Below are 18,763 nucleotides of genomic sequence, written 5' to 3' on the forward strand. Positions count from 1 at the left end.
GATCTCTGTGAGTCTGCAGGCTACTAATATTAGGTAAATGGTGCGTGGGAGACAGGGGGAACGCACAGGCCTTCAGGGTGTGTGTGCAGGCCTTCAGCGATGGTGGCTCAGGTCTTCAGGGGTGGGGTGCAGGTCTTCAGGGGGAGGTGCAGGCCTTCAAGGGAGGGGGGCCGTGGTGTAGAAGTACAGGGAGGGAGGGAAGGGGGGGTTTCAAAGAGATGTGCATATGCTGGACTTTAAGGGGGAAGAAATAATGGGTCTAAAAACAGAGGAGAGGGCGAGAGATGGTGGACAATGGGATTTAGGGAGGGAAGGAACAGAAAGGGAGAGAAGTTGGACACAAAGGATGGTGTGGAGGGGGGATAGAGATACTGGATAGGAGGGTAGTTGGGAAAAGAAAGGGAGATACGCTGGACCCTGGGGAAGGAGGGAGAGATGCTGGATGAAAGGGTAGTTGAGAAAAGGTGGATCTGTGGATGGAGACTAAAAAAAGGAAAGATGCCAGACCTCCGGGGGAGGGAAGGGCAACAGAAGGGGAGGACAGAGATAGAAGATGGATGGTTAGCAAGAAGAAAGAAGGAGACTCTGGCAAGCAAGTTATCAGAAGACAACCAGAGCTGGGGACCAACAAGATTTGAATAATGACCAGACAACAAAAGGTAGAAAAAATAATTTTATTTTCTGAGTTTCCTGCCAGAGCTGGTGTTAGACCGCAAATGTGAGCTAGGGTTTAACAGAGAGAGGAAAAGTCTTTTTTGATTGTTTATTTTGTTTACACCACAGCGCCAGTGTGGTTAGGAGAAGGCAAAGGGGGTGAGGAGGCTATAAAATAAACCCACCAGGATGTTTGAAAAAAAACCAAAAAACACCCAATTGGGCAGGAAAATCGAATCGAAAAATCGATTCAATAGGCTGAATCGAATCAAATTTTATCCCCCTGAATCGGGCAGCACTACTCTGCAGTATAAAGTTTGGTATAATATTGTGTCAAGATCTTCCCAATCTGGTTAGAGGTTCTGTAGAGACCCCCATCGGGACCCTGGATGCTAGGAATATGATTCTGCACTCGCTGCTACTTATACTTATGCCCTGTTACCTGTTTCAAAAAAATTCCTGTTGCAAAACTTGATTGGCAGTCTTCATTAGTGAAGATATGAAGACTGCCAATCAAGTAGAGAAAGCTTCATCCAAGGCTAGGCAAATGCTGGGATGCATCCGAAGAAGTTTTGTCAGCCGGAAGCCCGAAGTTGTAGTGCTGTTGTACAGGTCCATGGTGAGACCTCATCTGGAATATTGTATTCAATTTTGGAGGCCACATTATCAAAAGGATGTGCTGAGAGTGGAGTCGGTTCAGCAAATGGTCACCAGGATGGTCTCAGGACTCAAGGATCTCCCATATGAGGAACGTCTTTTGTTGCAGCTATACTCTCTCGAGGAACGCAGAGAGAGGGGAGATAGAGACGTTTAAATATGTAACTGGCCGACAGCAACAAGAGGGCATCCGTTGAAACTCAGGGGTGGGAGATTTCATAGCAACACTAGGAAGTATTTCTTCACTGAAAGGGTGGTTGATCGTTGGAATGATCTTCCACTTCAGGTAATTGAGCAAGCAACGTGCTCGATTTTAAAAAATGGGATAAGCATGTGGGTTCACTTTGTGGAAGTGCTTAGAGGGGAGGGTCCTTAGAGTGGGCAGACTTGTTGGGCCGATGGCCCTTTTCTGCTGTCATATTCTATGTTTCTAATTGCTGGGAGATAACCACCATGTCCAAATCCAACAACTCTAAGATGGTTCATGTGGTGTAACACATCCGCCGGCCCTCCACCCTGCTTATGTTGAGATTCCAAGGTCATTAACTGTTGGCGAATATGTGCTGCTTTTGCAAGATGCTTTTTCCTGCGAAAAGCTTCCAACGACCTTACCCTCTCCCTCATTACACATTTCAACCCTTCCCAAAAGATAGCCGGTGAAACCTCCGTAAGCTGAAGGACATTGGCCGGGTTTAATAAAAGCCCATTGTTAAACCTCCAAAACCACCTGCCATGGGAGTCCAACCCATGCTCTAAGAAAAACCACACTGGAGCATGGTCTGACCATACTCGAGTATCCACCCTAGCCTCTGACACCTGTGTCAGAAGGAAACCGGAACCCTCCAGTAATCTATCTGAGAGTAGGATTTATGAACTTCAGAAAAATAGGAATAATCCTTTTCAGTTGGGTGCAAATGGCGCTAGGGATCCTGCAAAATCCAGGTCTCAAAAAAATTCTTTATTTTCCTATCCTGACTCCCCTACTATGCTGCCCCCTCCCCCACAAAAAAAATCCAACGCCGGGTCCAGGGTTAAATTAAAATCCCCACCCAATATCAAATGCCCTTCCACCTTCTGCTGGAGAAGCTCCCCCAAGTATGAGAAAAAGGCTCCCTGGTCCACATTGGGTGCATAAATATTAACAGGTAAAAATCTCCTGTGCCAAGGAGACTTTCAGAATCAAAAACCTGCCATGTGGATCCTTCACCACTTCATGGATTTCAGGGGATAGATGGCGAGCTAGAAAAATTCCCACCCCATTTTTTTTATCAGAAGCCAAGAACATATGGGGATATTTTTTTGTAGGAGTAAATGTTCATATTTGCGTTTTAAATGGGTCTCCTGAATAAACCCCGACCCGCAATCGCTCAGCTCCCTTAAAGAGAAGTTGGCGCTTTCTTGATATATTCAGACCCCGAACATTCAGGGTCATCCAACAAATCGGTTCTAATCCCATAATAACATGTTAATTAACAGACAGCCTGTAAAAAGCCCCACTCATCCTCACACAACCCCCCGAACCGACCACCACGTATTCTGCACAGAACTGCCCAACCCAAACCCCTAACATCCCATCCCAACTCTCACCCCCCATCCCCCACACCAGTCAACACTTCCCGATGCAAAGACACAGCAACAAAGTGCCTCTACTGAACCGTCCACCCTCTCTGGGCAACTAAAGGCAGGATCAGGCAAGAGCCCCTATATACTGCTAAAAAAAAAACCATACCCGGGTGAAGCCTGCACATCCCAATAAGTGCAAAAGTCCCCAGCCCCCACATTGCAACATAGGTATACCTGAACATTCAACCTGAAAAACAAAGAACAAGAATCACTAGATTGCCAGTGCAAAGGCACCAGGCACACTCTAAACAAGATATTCAGCTAGAACAGAACACTCCAGACTCGGAGAGCATAGCAGTCCCTTCACGTGGGCAGGGGGGCTGCAACTGTGTCTGATTGATGGTGCAGGTGCTGGCCAGATTTCTCCCCCCATCTCTATCATGGTTGAACATGAGAACTAGACTGTCCAGTTGGTGATACCCGGGATGAACCCTCCTGAGCAGTCCAAAGGTGAGCCTCCTGTAACAGCTGCTGAGCCTCGCTGGGTGCTGTCACCTTGTGGGATTGATTCTCCAGGGTGAAAGAGATGCCAGAAGGGTAATGCCACTTGTAACGCACACTGTTAGCTGACAGACACCTGATGACCTCTCGAAACTCAAAGTTTACGAAGTGTGATAGCAGACATGTCAGTATACAATTCAATCTTGGCCCCCCTCCCAGTCAATGTGACCTAGCTTTCTTGCGGCCGCCAGTATCCGTTCCTTTACGAGGAAGCGATGGAAACAGGCAATTAGATTCCGGGAGCGATTTGTAGCAGCAACTCCAAAAGCCTGATGCACCTGCTCAAATTCAGTGCGGGGTAGTTCCTGCTCAGGATCAGCCTCTCTGAGAAACAGCTCGCAAATGGACTGCATCAAGTCCTACACCATCATCATCTGCTCTGGTACACTTCGAGCCAGCAGATTGCAATGCCTGGCCCGATTCTCTCCATCCTCCTGTTTCAGCAGTAGTTCCTCATATTTATCCTCCAGGCCCTTGCATTTTTGGTGCAATTGTTGCAGCTCCCTGTGGTGATCAATTACACACTCTAATTCTCCCAAGCGTTGACCCATGTCTTGCACCGTGCGCTAGAGAGCACTAACATTGTGCAGTTCCTGCTGCATTGAAACAATGGTTGCCTTAAGATCAGTAAACCAGCCCTGCAGCTCCCTGCGTGATACCGGGCCTTCCGGTGCATCCACCCCATCAGCCTGCTGCAATCCCGCTGTGGCCCGCTCTCCCACACTTACCGCGGACTCCTGGGATGAAGATGGCGCCACCCCTGAGGCCGCCGTTTGAAAGGCATAGGTGCACAAATCGGGCTTAGTTTTTTTACTTGTTGAAGCCATCAGGCAATCGCATGGTCCAGGTCACCCGTATTCGCCAAAAGCGATCCTTTGCACTGCTTAGTAAAAGCTAATTATTGCCGGAGAGACGGAGCTCACAAATCATGCTGCCATTGCAGCGATGACATCACTGGAAATCCTGGATCTTCAGTTTTGATGGCAGGCTCCTCTGTCCCACCCTAAGCTTGGGGGACTGCTTTGATACATCCCATATGTTCAGGAATGGAGTGTCGCACTAGAAGGAAAGATTAGGTTCTTACCTCTGTAATCTTCTTTCTAGTAGACACATTCCATTCCTGAAGCCCGCTCTGTCATGTTCATTCGCCTGCTTACTGTCGCAAAGGTGCCAAGGAATCCAAACATCTTGTTTCTTTCCTTTGTCCAGCCTTGACAAGAATAGAGGCCGTGACTGCCGAATTGAAGAAACTAGGGGGTTTCTATAAAATCTTCCACACTCAATGCAGGTTGCTCTTAAATTGGTGACTTGTTTGTTTTTCACATTATGTATTGCAAATGGTTATGTTTATCTGTTATATGTTTAATGAAATGAACAGAATAGACATGTTTTTCAGGTAGTGTTCCTTTACCCCTCCCTATTTTCTTTCCTCTCCAGGTCTGACCATCGGCTTTGGTATGAACTCAGGTAATTTGAGGACAGCTGAGAAGGATGAGAGGTGGAGCAGAAGAATGCTAATAAAACTCCCTACAAGAATTCTCGTGAGAAGGGGTTGACTACCCATACGTTCAGGAATGGAGTTTCTCTATTAGAAAGAAGATTATTGAAGTAAGAACTTGATCTTTCTTTTTTCTTTAACCATGGAGAGGCCCTTTTACTGAGCCACTGTGAGCACTAACACATGCTTACTCAAGGGTAAAAAGCACTATTGGGGTGAGCTCAAGTCGTCCTGCAGTAGTTTGGCATTGGCACATCCTTCCCAAACACTAAAAAATAAAACATAAGCATCGCCTCTGCCAAGGCAGACCATAGGTCCATCATGCTCAGCAGTTCGCTCCCGCGGCGGCACCCCAGGTCAATGACCTGTAAGTGATCTAATGCTCCAAAGCATTTTGTACTGTATAGTAACCCTCTAATTGTACCCTTCAATCCCCTTTTCCTTCAGAAACTCGTCCAATCCCATTTTGAAACCCAAAATCATACTCTGCTCTACCACCTCTTCTGGAAGCGAATTCCAGGTGTCCATCACCCTCTGAGTGAAGAAGAACTTCCTAGCATTTGTTCTGAATTTGTCTCCCTTCAATTTTTTTGAGTGCCCTCTAGTTTTTGTTGCCCCCGCCAGTCTGAAGAATCTGTCTCTCTCTACCTTCTCTATACCTGTCATAATCTTGTAAGTTTCTATCATATCCCCTCTAAGTCTCCGCTTTTCCAGGGAAAAGAGCCCCAGCTTATCCAGCCTCTCAGGATATGAAAGGTTTTCCATGCCATTTTTCATTTGGTTGCTCTTTTCTGGACCTTGTCGAGTATTACCATATCCTTTTTAAGGTATGGCGACCAGTATTGAACGCAGTACTCCAGATGCGGTTGCACCATTGCCCTATACTGCGGTAGGATAACCTCCTTGGTTCTGGTAGTGATACCTTTTTTGATAATGCCCAACATTCTGTTTGCCTTTTTTGAGGCCGCTGCGCATTGTGCCGCTGGTTTCATTGTTTTATCCACCAAAACCCCCAAGTCCTTTTCTAGGTTGCCTTCCCCCAATATCATCCCCCCCATTGTGTAGTTGTATATCGGGTTTCCTTTCCCTATGTGGATGACTTTACATTTCTCTACATTTAGTGTGTGACTGTTAATGGGAATAATGGAAAATGGGGCCATTTTACTGCCATGCTAAAAGTGGCCTCAGCACGTGGGAAAGACCTGCTCTGAGGATAGCGCTAGACACTTGTAGCGCAGCTTAGTAAAAGGGCCCCATAGTTATGTTCTGGAATTTGTTGCTAAAAGTAGTAAAGCAGTTAGTGCAGCTGGGTTTAAAATAGTTTGGACAAATTTTTGAAGGAAATGTCTATAACTTGTAAAGATAGAGCTAGGGAAAGCCCCTGTGCTTACCTGGAGGTAAGCAGTATGGAATCTTGCTACCTTTATGAGACCCTGCTAGCTTCTTGTGACTTGAGTGGCCACGGTGGAAACAGGATGCTGAGCTTAATCGCCCTTTCGGCTGATCTAGTATGATAGAACATGCTACACATTGAGTCATGAGGAGTTTGATAAGGATGGTTTCCTTGTGTAGCCAAGCCATGCTCCCTCTGCTGTTGTAACACTTAGGTTCTGTGGTGGGGAGAGCTATTCCCTATGAGTATGTGGAGCTGCAAGCAGGTCTTTTCTGTTTCTTCTGACTTGTAGGATTTATTGCTTAGGAACCAAAAGAATATCCTCTTTATTTGCAGAACATAATGGCTTAAGGAAGAAAGAGAAACTGCAAGAGATGACCAAAGCCCTGTCTAGTGATCCTGTGGATATAGACACCCTCCGGAGGGCAGCGGTCTGCAGGGGAGGGCTGCTGACTGACGAGATGCGTAGGCGAGTGTGGCCTAAACTGCTTAGCATAAATGTATACAACCTTCCCCCCAAACCAGGTATGAGATAAGACAGAGACATGGGTGGGTAGGGGCAGAGTGAGGATACACTGTGCACAAATGGGAATGGTATGAGAATGTGCTGGATCTTTGGATCGGGAGTAAGGATCTGAGGGCATATGGTGAGATATGAGAGAATGTGCTGGGGTTAGAGTTTGAGTGCTGGGTGTGAGACAGCTGGGGAGGCGGGCTAAATTTTCTTCTTTCTTTAGCACTCTCCAGACCAGTAGAGGTTAAACTTTACGAGTGGATATATATCCAATCATGACCAGCAGATGGAGACTGAAAACAAAACTGGAATAGTACATAAGAGATACCTTCCCCTATTCCTATCAGTCTTCTTTCAGTCTCCAGCAGGTGTGAGTAAGCTGTACCTATCTCCCTTGGTAGGGCTGTTGGAATTTGTTTAGGAGTTTTCTAGTCCCTGTTTTTGGCTGGACAGAGCTTGGGTGGGCCCTGTTTGGGGGTCCGTCCGACCTCGGGGGTGTCAAACCCGGCAGGTCTCGAGCGGGGTCCCTCCCCTCAGTTCCTCTACCTCCCACATTTTTTTTAGAGGAGCCTCAGCAGTAATCCTTGCCCCCTAAATCAAGCAAGGCATATTGCTTCGAGAGCCTGTGGAGTCCGTTCTGTAAAAAAATCCTGAGGTAGTGCCTGTCTGCAGGGTTGCTTCCCTGTCAATTTAATGTATTTTTGCACTAACTGACACTTTTCTTCTAGCTAGGTCGTGTATGGAGCAATTGTGCCCTTTTCTGGGGGAGTGGGACACAATTTGGTCCAGTTGCGAAGCACTCGCGGCCGGCCCAAACTCGGCGGTTTGGACCGGTGCGGTTGTGGAGCTCCATTGTCAGCGGCTGCAGGCTTCCAGAGCTCTCCGGCCTTAGTGTCTCGTGAGCCAGCTGAAGGCAGTGAGGCAGCCCGGTCTTCTCTCACTGCCTCCGGAGGGATTCCCCGAACCGCCAAGGGTAGGGGAAAAAGGATTCCAACTCAGCTGATTTTTCTATCAGCTGTTGCTGGCTTGCCTGCTTTAGCGGCTGGGACAGTGTGTGGCGCAGTGGTTGGATCTACAGCCTCAGCACCCTGGGGTTGTGGGTTCAAATCCTGTGCTGCTCCTTGTGACCCTGGGCAAGTCACTCGGTCCTCCATAGCTCCAGGTACGCTAGATAGATTGTGAGCCCACCGGGACAGATAGGGAAAATGCTTGAGTACCTGATTGTAAAACCGCTTAGATAAACCTTGATAGGCGGTATATAAATACCTAATAAACTTGAAACTTCTCAGCCGCTACAGGCCCTAGAGGGGTTATTTTTGGAGGGATCTTCGCCATTTTGACAGACAGTTCCCTCCATTTTGTCTGCAACCTCAGTTTCCCATCTTCTGGCGCAGAGGTGTCCGTGGTGCACCTTTTTTATTCAGAGGGATGTGCTTTTAGACCTGATTTAGCAGGTCTCGTCAGTGCTGTATTTTTGAAGTTGCGACACCAGAGACCCCGCGTATGGGGGGATCCTGTGGTTCAGGGGGTCTGTCCTGTCTCCCGCTCTTTTCCTGTGCTTCAGGATTTTTGGGATATTGTGCTGGTGTAGTGGAATACGCCAGGGGCACCGTTTCAGTTGGTGCGCACCCTGGCTCGTGGGTATCCCATCCCAGAGGGGGATAAGGCTACCCTAATTTCACCAATGGTCTTGGTGATTGCTAAGCTGCTTACTGTGCCTGTTGAAGGTGGTTCTGCCTTTAGGGTCTATGTGGAGCGTACGTTAGAGACACTTCTTAAGCAGAATTTTGATGTCTCCACTTTGGGGGTCCAGGTAGCTATTTGTGAGGGGGCTGGTGGCTCACACCGTGTTTTGGTGGGCTGAGCGTGTCCTGGATTGTGAGTCTGATTACTGGTCCTTAGTGGATCAGGAGGTGGTGAAGATTGAGATGGCTGCCTCGTTCCTCTTGGATGCTCTTTATGACTTGGTGCGGACTTCAGATAAGTCTTGGGCTTTTGTTGTGGCTGTGCGCCGTTCCTTGTGGGTTAGCGCTTGGTCAGCGATTGCCGCGTCCAAAGTTAAACTTCCCAAATTTCCCTTTCGGGGGTCGTTTTTGTTTGGCGAGGACTTAGATAAGTTGGTTCAGACTGTGACTCTAAGGTGCCCCGTCTGCCTGAGAGTCTGTGCCTGCCCGGCGTCTCGGGGTGGCACTTCCTGGGGGCGTCTGCAGGAATTTTGCAAGTTTCGCCCTGGGTGTGGGGCTGCTTCTTTCCAGGCTTCTGGTTTTTTCCTGGGGTCGGTTGGCTCAGCACATGCGGTCCTTTCGGGGGGTGGGGGGGCTGGGAATCCCCCTCCCCTGGTTCCCCCGCTGCCTGTCTTGCACGAATGCTCTTTGCCGGTGCCCCTTTTGGTTCCAGTGGGTGCCTGGCTGCGTGACTTTTTTCCCAAGAGGGTCGAGATCACGTCTGATCAGCGGGTCTTGGAGGTGGTACAGGACGGTTATGCTCTGGAGTTTGCCTGCTCTCTGCCAGATCATATCTAGCCTCTCCGTATCAGGCTGCATGGAAGACGCTAGCCTTTCGCCAGACCCTTCAGCGCTTGCTAGATCTCAAAGTGGTTGTTCCGATGTCCCCTCAGGAGTGCGGCACTGGCAGGTATGCCATTTCCTTTGTGATGCCCAAGAAGGAGGGGACCTTTCGGCCCATCCTCGATTTACACAGGGGTCAATAGGGCTCTCCGAATTCCCTCTTTTCGCATGGACACACTGCGGTCTGTCATTCTGGCAGTTCAGCCGGGAGAGTTCCTGACTTTTCTCACTCTGACGAAGGCCTACTTGCATGTTCCCATTCGGTCCTCTCATCAGCGCTTACTTCGCATTGCGATCTTGGGTCAGCACTATCAGTTCTGTCGTTGGGCTGGGTGATCAACATTTCAAAGAGTCGGTTGGTACAAGCTCAGCGTCTGGAGAACCTTGGGGTTCTGTTTGACACCTCCTTGGGGAAGGTCTTCCTTCCAGAGGCCTGGGTAAGCAAATTGCAATTTCAGATTCGCCTCCTTATGGCATCCCGGTGTCCCCGGGCGCAGGGTTTCCTCCAAGTTTTAGGGTCGATGGCGGTGTCCCTGGACATAGTGAGGTGGGTGTGGGCCCACCTTCGTCCTCTTCAGTATGCTCTGCTCTGGAGGTGGTCGCCCAGAGGTACAGTTGGATATCCCTTTCCCTCTGCGAGGCTTGGCGCACTGCAGTCTTCGTTGGTGGCTCCAGACCTCTTATCTGGTTCAGGGGGTGAGTCTGGATCTACCGCAGTGGATGGTGCTTCTCACGGATGCCAGCCTCTTCAGTTGGGGAGCTCAGTGTCTAGGTCACTCAGCTCAGGGCACATGGTCCATGGAGGAGACATCCTGATAGATCAATGTGTTGGAGACCAGAGCTGTCTGGCAGTGTTAGCCTTCTGCTCCCTTTTAATGGGCAAGTCGGTCAGAATTCTGTTGGACAATGCCACGGTGGTGGTTTACGTCAATTATCAGGGAGGCACCCAGAGCGCTCAGGTGGCGCAGGAGTCAGCTCGGCTCATGCATTGGGCGGGGGGGTCGCATTTTCAGGACCTCTCGGCTTCTCACATAGCTGGGGTGAAGAATGTTCAGGCGAACTTCCTCAGTCGTCACATCTTAGATCTCGGAGAGTGGTGCCTCAGCCCCGTGGCCTTTCAGTTGATAGTGCAAGCTCGGGGTCAGCCCCTGATGGACCTGATGGCCATGAGTTGAAATGCCAAAATGCCCTGCTTCTTCAGTCGTCGCAGGGACTTTCTGGCCAAGAGTCTGGATGCTCTGATTCAATCATGGCCAACGGAGGGCTGTTGTACATGTTCCCTCTGTGGCCATTAGTGGGCAGAGTTCTTCTCCGTATTGTTCGCCATCCGGGTCTGGTGGTTCTGGTAGCTTCGAATTGGCCTCGACGTCCATGGTACACGGATCTGGTGAGGCATCTGGTGGCAGATCTCTTCCTCTGCCTCTATTGGATGACCTTCTGACGCAGGGTCCCATTCCCATGTTCGATCCGTCTCCCTTCTGTCTTACGGCTTGGCTCTTGAAAGGGCTCACCTAGGTAAGAAGGGGTGTTCAGATAAGGTGATCTCAACTCTCCTGGGGTCCCAGAGGCTTTCTACCTCTTGGGCTTATGTGCGGGTTTGGCGTCTCTTTGAGGAGTGGTGCCAGGTGCTTGGAGTGGTCTCTTTTCGCACTTCCCTGCCTACCATCCTAGAGTTCTTGCAGGATGGCCTGGATAGGGGACTGGCTTGCTCTTCTCTCCGGGTTCAGCTTGCGGCCTTGTCTGCCTTTCGTGGGTTAGTGAAAGGTCAGCGTTTGACAGCCATTCCTGATTTGATTCGCTTTTTTGTTGGCGGTCAAATTGATCAGGCCTCCCATGCAACTCTCTGTTTCATCTTGGGATCTCAATTTGGTTCTGTCTGTTCTGGTGCGCCCGCCTTTTGAACAGTTGGGCGGCTGCTCTTTGAAGGACCACTCTGAAGGTGGTCTTTTTGGTGGCCATTACTTCATCTAAGCATGTTTCTGAGCTGCCGGCTTTCTCTTGTAGGACTTCTTTCTTGGAGTTTTCTAGTGAGCGGGTTGTCTTGAGGCCTGTTCCTTTCTTTCTGCCACAAGTAGTTTCTCAGACTGGAAGAGCGTCGCCAGCGGGGTGCCGCAGGGCTCAGAGCTTGGACCTGTGCTCTTCAATATCTTTATAAACGATCTGGACATTGGTACAACGAGCGAGGTGATTAAATTTGCGGACGATACGAAGTTATACAGAATAAAGACACGGGGGGATTGCGAAGTTCTGCAATGTGACATAATCAAGCTCGAGAAATGGGCATCGAAATGGCAAATGAGGTTCAATGTGGATAAGTGCAAAGTGATGCGTGTCGGGAACAAAAATGTCATGCACGAATACAGGATGTCCAGGGTGGTACTTGGAGAGACCTCCCAGGAAAGGGACTTGGGAGTTCTGATCGACAAGTCCATGAAGCCATCTGCACAATGTGCTATGGCGGCGAAAAGGGCGAACAGAATGCTAGGAATGATCAAGAAGGGGATCATGAACAGATCGGAGAAGGTTATCATGCTGCTGTACCGGGCCATGGTGTGCCCTCACCTGGAGTTCTGCATCCAGCACTGGTCGCTGTACATGAAGAAGGATATGGTACTACTCGAAAGGGTCCAGAGAACATAAGAACATAAGAAATGGCTTCGCCGGATCAGACTCTAGGTCCATCTTCAACCAGAGAGTGGTAGAAAACTGGAATGCTCTTCCGGAGTCTGTTATAGGGGAAAACACCCTCCAGGGTTTCAAGACAAAGTTGGACAAGTTCATGCTAAACTGGTGATACTGGACTCATTTGGAGCACTGGTCTTGACCTTGGGGCTGCCGCGTGAGTGGACTGCTGGACCATTGGTCTGACCCAGCAGCAGCAATTCTTATGATCTTATGTTCCTTTTCATATCAATCAATCTGTAGTCCTCCCAGTTTTGGATAGTCGGGAAGGTTCTTCTGAGCAAAGACAGCTGCTCAAGTTGGATGTTGGTTGGGTTCTTCGCTCTTATGTGCAGTGGACCCAGGACATCAGGAAATGAGATTATCTCTTTGTCCTTCTGGTGGGTCCTTGTAGGGGGGCTGGTGCTTTTAAGGGTACTATTGCACGCTGGATCAAGGAGACTATTGCTTCTGCTTATCTTCTGAAGCAGAAGTCTGTTCCAGAATTTCTTAGGCTCTTTCCGCTAGGTGTCAGGCAGCTTCTTGGGTTGAGTCTTCGCTCGTGCCTCCAGTGGACATTTGTAAAGCTGCGGTTTGGTCTTTCTTGCATTCTTTTGTCAGACACTACCGGGTAGATGTTCAGGCGTGTCGGGACGCGGTGTTCGGTGAGCGTGTTCTGGTGTTGGCCCTTCGGGGGTCCCCGCCAGTGATGGGGATTGCTTTGGTACATCTCACTCGTAAAGATTAACCTCTACTGGTCTGGAGAGTGCTAAAGAAGGAGAAATTAGGTTCTTACCTGCCAGTTTACTTTCTTTTAGCTTTTCCAGACCAGTAGAGGTCCCCACCCTGTCTGTTGTTGGGGCTGTTGCGCGGGCAGTTTTGTTTTTTGCTGTGGGTTCTAGTATTTTTCTAGGGCCGGGGAGAATTAAAGAACAGTGGCTGTGGCTCGGCTGGCTTTCTTTCTGGTATCTCTTCTCTGCATTTTCTAAAAGCATTTGGGTATGTTAGTTTTTACTCCTGTTTGGAGTCTTGTTTATTTCTGTTTCCAATTCTTAGTTCTGCTTGGCTATTTGACAGACTGATAGGAATAGGGGAAGGTATCTCTTTATGTACTATTCCACAGTTTTGTTTTCAGTCTCCACCTGCTGGTCATGATGGGGATATATACCCACTCGTAAAGATTAACCTCTACTGGTCTGGAGAAGCTAAAAGAAAGTAAATTAGCAGGTAAGAACCTAATTTCTCCTTCTTGCGTGTAATTCTGCACGTACTGAGAACATGCTTCTTCACACATGTCTGTCTTTGTTATGATGTTTTTTTTATGGGTCCTTGGTTTCCCCTAGGAAAGGTGATCCGGGAGAACCATAAAGACTACAATCAGGTGTTAATGGATGTACGTCGCTCCTTGCGACGCTTCCCAAAAGGTAAGGACATGTGGAATGTCCCTTCTAACTCGGTGCTAGAGATTACAGCTGGTGGAGTCAGCTGACCAGTTGGCAGTTTTAAGACTAGGTCACCGTCAAAGGAGTTGACTCCCTTTCAGTTCTCTCCTCCCTCTTTTTATTATTTTTTTTTAAGACTTCTTTCGGAAATTTGCGGGACTTAAGTTATGGTTTAATTACTTTTTGTTATACTTTCTCAGACCTATCATTGTTTGATTGCCTTCTTTCCTTCATCGCCTGAATTCAGCACAGAGTTAAAGCTTCTAAACAGCTGAGTTAATACTTTATCAGTAATCAGTGAAGAGGGTAATCTTATAAACCACTTTTGTGTGTAAACAGGTCCTTATAAAATTTGTTACTTACACTCCATAAAACCACCAGGATTGCCAGCAGTATACACACAGATTGCAAGCAGTGCATAGTAGTGAGAAGAAAATAAGACATAGAACTGTTATTTTAATAACTTTGTTTCAGCAGTAAAGGATATTTATGCAAAGCGATAAGTTAAAGCTACTATTTAAAGAAGCCCTGATACATTAGTAAATAAACTTTTACTGACTGTGAAACACTGGCTGCGTCGGCTGATTATCCAGAAGTGGCTTGAACTTTTGTTTATGAAGAAGAAAAGATGTATAAGGAAGAGGTTTGAACTTTGAACCTTTGTCTCAGAATGGATGGAGCGATTTGGAAGCCTAATTCTGAAAGCTAAGTAATCTCATTTTTTTACATCTGTATGTATACTGCTGGCAATTCTGGCTATGTGGTGATTTTAATGATTGAACTAGGTAATACTTTTGGACCCTGGGCACTGTATAAGAACTGTTTGAATCTATATAATATCTGTGTGTGTGTGTATGTATGTTCCAGCATAACTCTGAAATGCATGGACAGATTTCAACCAAACTTGGAATACATATCGCTATGTGGGGAAAAATACTGTGGAGGATGACGTAAAAATTATCGAAAAGAACAGATTTTAGTGTCTACCCCATAGTGTTTTCTGGCTTGCTGAGATGAATAATCGGCATAACTCTGAAAGGCATGGAGAGATTTCAACCAAACTTGATACACGTATGACTTACTATCTGGGGAAAAATACTGTGGGGGTGGGAAAGGGGTGACATGTAAAAATTATCGAAAACAACAGATATTCTTTAGCACTCTCCAGACCAGTAGAGGTTAATCTTTACGAATGGGTATATATCCAATCATGACCAGCAGGTGGAGACTGAAAACAAAACTGTGGGACAGTATATAATATACTCCCTTCTCTATTTACCTCAGTCTGCTTTCAGTCTCCAGCAGGTGTTGAGTGATCTGTACCCATCTCCCTTGGTAGGGCTGTTGAAATTTGTTTAGGGGGCTTCTAGTCCCTGTTTTTGGCCGGACAGAGCTTGGGCGGGCCCTGTTTGGGGGTCCGTCTGACCTCGGGGGTGTCAAACCCGGCGGGTCTCGAGCGGGGTCTCGAGCGGGGTCCCTCCCCCCACTTCCTCCACCTCCCCACATTTTTTTAGAGGAGCCTCAGCAGTAAGCCTTGCCCCCTAAATCAAGCAAGGCATATTGCTTCGAGAGCCTGTGGAGTCTGTTCTGTAAAAAAAAAAAAATCCTGAGGTAGTGCCGGTCTGAAGGGTTGTTTCCCTTTAAGAAAACTGTATTTTACTGTATTTTTTCATCTAACCGGCACTTTTTTTCTAGCTAGGTCGCGTATGGAGCAATTGTGCCCTTCTCCGGGGGAGGGGGACACAATTAGGTCCAGCCGCGAGGCACTCGCGGCCGGCCTGAACTCGGCGGTTTGGGTCGGTGAGGTGGTGGAGCTCCGTCGGCAGCGGCTGCAGGCGCCCAGAGCTCCCCGCCGATGGTGCCTCGCGAGTCGGCTGGGAGCAGTGGGGAAGCCCGGTCTTCCCCAACCGCCCACGGAGGGATTCGCCGAAGGATTCCCTCTCAGCTGATTTTTTGACAGCTGATGCCGACTTGCCTGTTTTAGCGGCTGGGACTGTTCAGCCTTCTCAGCCGCTACAGGCCATGGAGGGAGCATTTTTGGCGGGAACTTCGCCATTTTCTCTGTCTGGCCCCTCCATTTTGTCTGCAACCTCAGGTGACCTTCCCCCTGTATTACGAACACAGGGGCAGGTTTCAGCAGGGACCCCTGCTGGGGCAGGGAGTCCCTGGGGACCCCCAGGGGTTTTTTGTCCCCAATTTAATTTCTTTCTTTGTGCAGACATTTGGGGGTCCCACGTGCACCTGGGGGGTTTCGGGGGTGGTTTTCCCTCCGCGCCCCCTATGGCTTGCCTCCCTCTTTTCATTTGGCGTCCCCTCTTCCTCCTCCCTCATCCAAGCGCTCGCGGGGGGGCTTGGATTGCGAATTGGTGGTCGGAGGAGCGTGTTGGCATGGTTGAGGACCTGGCTGCTTTGGCGGGCTTCCGGGATCCTCTAGAGGGGACGCCCGCTGGCAGCGGGGCGGCGGTTTTCCCGTCTTCCAGTGCAGATGCGTCCGTGGTGCGCTTTTTATTCAGAGGGATGAGCTTTTAGACCTGATGTAGCAGGTCTCCTTGGTGCTGCATTTTCGAAGTTGCGCCACCGGAGACCCCGTGTATGGGGGCCCCTCTGCTTCAGGGGGTCTGTCCTGTTTCCCGCTCTTTTCCTGTGCATCAGGATTTTCGGGATTTTGTGTTGGCGCAGTGGCCTACGGGCGCCGTTTCGTTTGGTGTGCACCTTGGCTCATGGGTATCCCATCCCGGAGGGGGATAGGGCTACCTTAATTACGCCAATGGGGGACGCGGTGGTCTCGGCACTTCCTAAGCGGCATACCGTGCCTGTTATGGACGGATCTGCGCTTAGGGTCTCTGAGGAGCGTACGTTTGAGTCACTTCTTAAGTATAATTTTGATGTCTCTGCCTTGGGGGTCCCGGCAGCTATTTGTGTGGGGCTGGTGGCTCGCACCGTGTTTCGGTGGTCTGAGCATGTCCTGGATCGTGAGTCTGATGACTGGTCCTTAGTGGATCTGGAGGTGGTGAAGTTTGAGATGACTGCCTCGTTCCTCTCGGTTGTTCTTTGTGACTTGGTGCTGCTAAGTCTGGGTCTTTTGGTGGCCGCACGCTGTACCTTGTGGCTTCGCGCTTGGTCGGCGGTTGCTGCGTCCAAAACTGAACTTCCCAAAATTTCCCTTTCGGGGGTTGTTTTTTTGGTTTAGAGAGGACTTAGATCCGGTGGTTCAGACTCTGTCGGACCCGGAGGTGCCCCGTCTGCCTGAGGACCGTGCCCGCCCGGCTTCTCGGGTTGGCATTGCCCGGGGGCGTCTGCGGGAATTTCGCAAGTTTCGCCTGGGGCATGGGACTGCTTCTTTCCAGGCTTCCGGTTTTTCCCCGGGGTCGGTTGGCTTAGCACATGCAGTCTTTTTCAGGGGGCCCGTCGGGGGGCTGGGAGTTTCCCCCCCGGTTCCCCTGCTGCCCGTCCTGCGCGATGTCTCTTTGCCGGCGCCCCCTTTGGTTCCCGGGGGTGCCCGGCTTCGCAACTTGTTTCCAAACTGGACCAAGATCACGTCCGATCAGTGGGTCCTGGTGGTGGTGCGGGACGGTTATGTACTTGAATTTTATCCGCTCTCTGCCGGATCATATCTAGCCTTTCCATGTCAGGTGGCATGGGAGACGCTAGCCTTTCGCCAGACCCTTCAGCGCTTGCTAGATCTCTAAGCAGTTGTCCAGTGTCCCCTCAGGAGTGCGGTATCGGCTGGTACGCCATTTCCTTTATGGGGCCCTAAAGGGAGGGGACCTTTCGGCCCATCCTTGGTTTAACCTGAGGTCAACAGGACTCTCAGAATTCCCTTTTATTCGCATGGACACACTGCAGTCTGTCCTTCTGGCGGTTCAGCCGGGGGAGTTCCTGACTTCTCTCGCTCTGGCGGAGGCCTACTTGCCTGTTTCCATTCGGGCCGCTCCTCAGCTCTTTCTTTGCTTGGCGATATTGGGTCTGCACTATCAGTTCTGGGTGCTTCCCTTGGGCCTGGCCACGACTCCCCGGACGTTCGCCAAGTTGATGGTGGTCATCACGGTGGCATTGCAGTCAGAGGGCATTCTGGTGCACCCCTTCTGGGATGACTGGTTGTTTCGGGCGAAGTCGTTGCAGGAGAGCGCCCGAGTTACGGCTCGGGTGGTTGAGTTTCTCCGGTCGCTGGGCTGGGTGGTCAACCTTTCCAAGAGTCGGTTGGTCCCCGCTCAGTATCTGGAGTACCTTGGAGTTCTGTTCGACACCTCCTTGGGGAAGGTCTTCCTTCCAGGGCCCGGGTAAGCAAATTGCAATCTCAGATTCGCCTTCTTTTGGCGTCCGGGTGTCCTCGGGCGCAGGATTTCCTCCAAGTCTTGGGGTCGATGGCAGCGTTCCTGGATGTTGTGTGGTGGGCCCACATGTCTCTTCAGTATGCTCGGCTCCGTAGATGGTCACCTCAGTGGCTCAGTTTGGAGGTCCCTGTCCCTCTGTGTGGCTTGACGCGCTGCAGTCTTATTTGGTGGCTCCAGACCTCTCATCTGGTCCAGAGGATGAGTCTGGGCCTATCGCAGTGGACGGTGCTTCTCTCGGATGCCAATCTCCTCGGTTGGGGGGGCTCAGTGTCTAGGGGCACCTGGTCCATGGAGGAGGCATCCTGGTCAATCAACATGTTGGAGACCAGAGCCGTCCCTCTGGCGCTATTAGCCTTCCGCTCCCGCTTGAGGGGCAAGTCGGTTAGAGTCCGGTCTGACAATGCCACAGCGGTGGCTTATGTCAATCGTTGAGGCACCAAGACCGCTCAAGTGGCGGAGGAGGCGGCTCGGCTCATGCTTTGGGGCGGAGTCACGCCATCTGGACCTCTCGGCCTCTCGCATGGTCGGGGTAGAGGTTGTTCAGGCGAACTTCCTCAGTCACATCTTAGATCACAGAGAGTGGTGTCTCAGCCCTGTGGCTCTTCAGTTGATAATGCCGGCTTGGGGTCAGTCCCTGATGGACCTGTCGGCCTCGAGTGGCAAGGCCAAGGTGTTCCGCTTCTTCAGTCATCGCAGGGATGGACTGGCCGAGGGTCTGGATGCTCTGGTTCAACCATGGCCAACAGAGGGGCTGTTGTGCAGGTTCCCTCCGTGGCCATTAGTGGGCAGAGTTCTTCTCCGCATTGTTCGCCATCCGGGTCTGGGGGTTCTGGTGGCTCCAGATTGGCCTCGACATCCGTGATACGCAGATCTGGTGACACTCTGGTGGCGGATCCTTTTCCTCTGCCTCCCTTGGACG

At 50.0% G+C, this 18,763-nt stretch overlaps 1 protein-coding gene across 4 annotated transcripts in view; it reads left to right on the top strand.

The window, feature by feature from the left end:
• HGH1 (HGH1 homolog) overlaps positions 1–18,763 on the top strand; it is a 174,170-nt gene that overhangs the window by 4,432 nt on the left and 150,975 nt on the right. For 3 of the 4 annotated variants that reach the window (XR_004537933.1, XM_033929332.1, XM_033929333.1), the window contains exons 2-3: positions 6,663–6,851; positions 13,412–13,492. Coding sequence is in view for 3 of the 4 variants with exons in the window: in XM_033929332.1 (XP_033785223.1) it covers positions 6,663–6,851; positions 13,412–13,492 (270 nt within the window). In the remaining variant the exon portion in view is untranslated. Of the gene's footprint in view, positions 1–4,872; positions 5,044–6,662; positions 6,852–13,411; positions 13,493–18,763 lie in introns of all 4 variants that reach the window. The other variant, XM_033929334.1, reaches the window with a different exon arrangement.

This window comes from Geotrypetes seraphini, chromosome 2, assembly GCF_902459505.1.
Source record: "Geotrypetes seraphini chromosome 2, aGeoSer1.1, whole genome shotgun sequence".
Taxonomy (NCBI): Eukaryota; Metazoa; Chordata; class Amphibia; order Gymnophiona; family Dermophiidae; genus Geotrypetes; species Geotrypetes seraphini.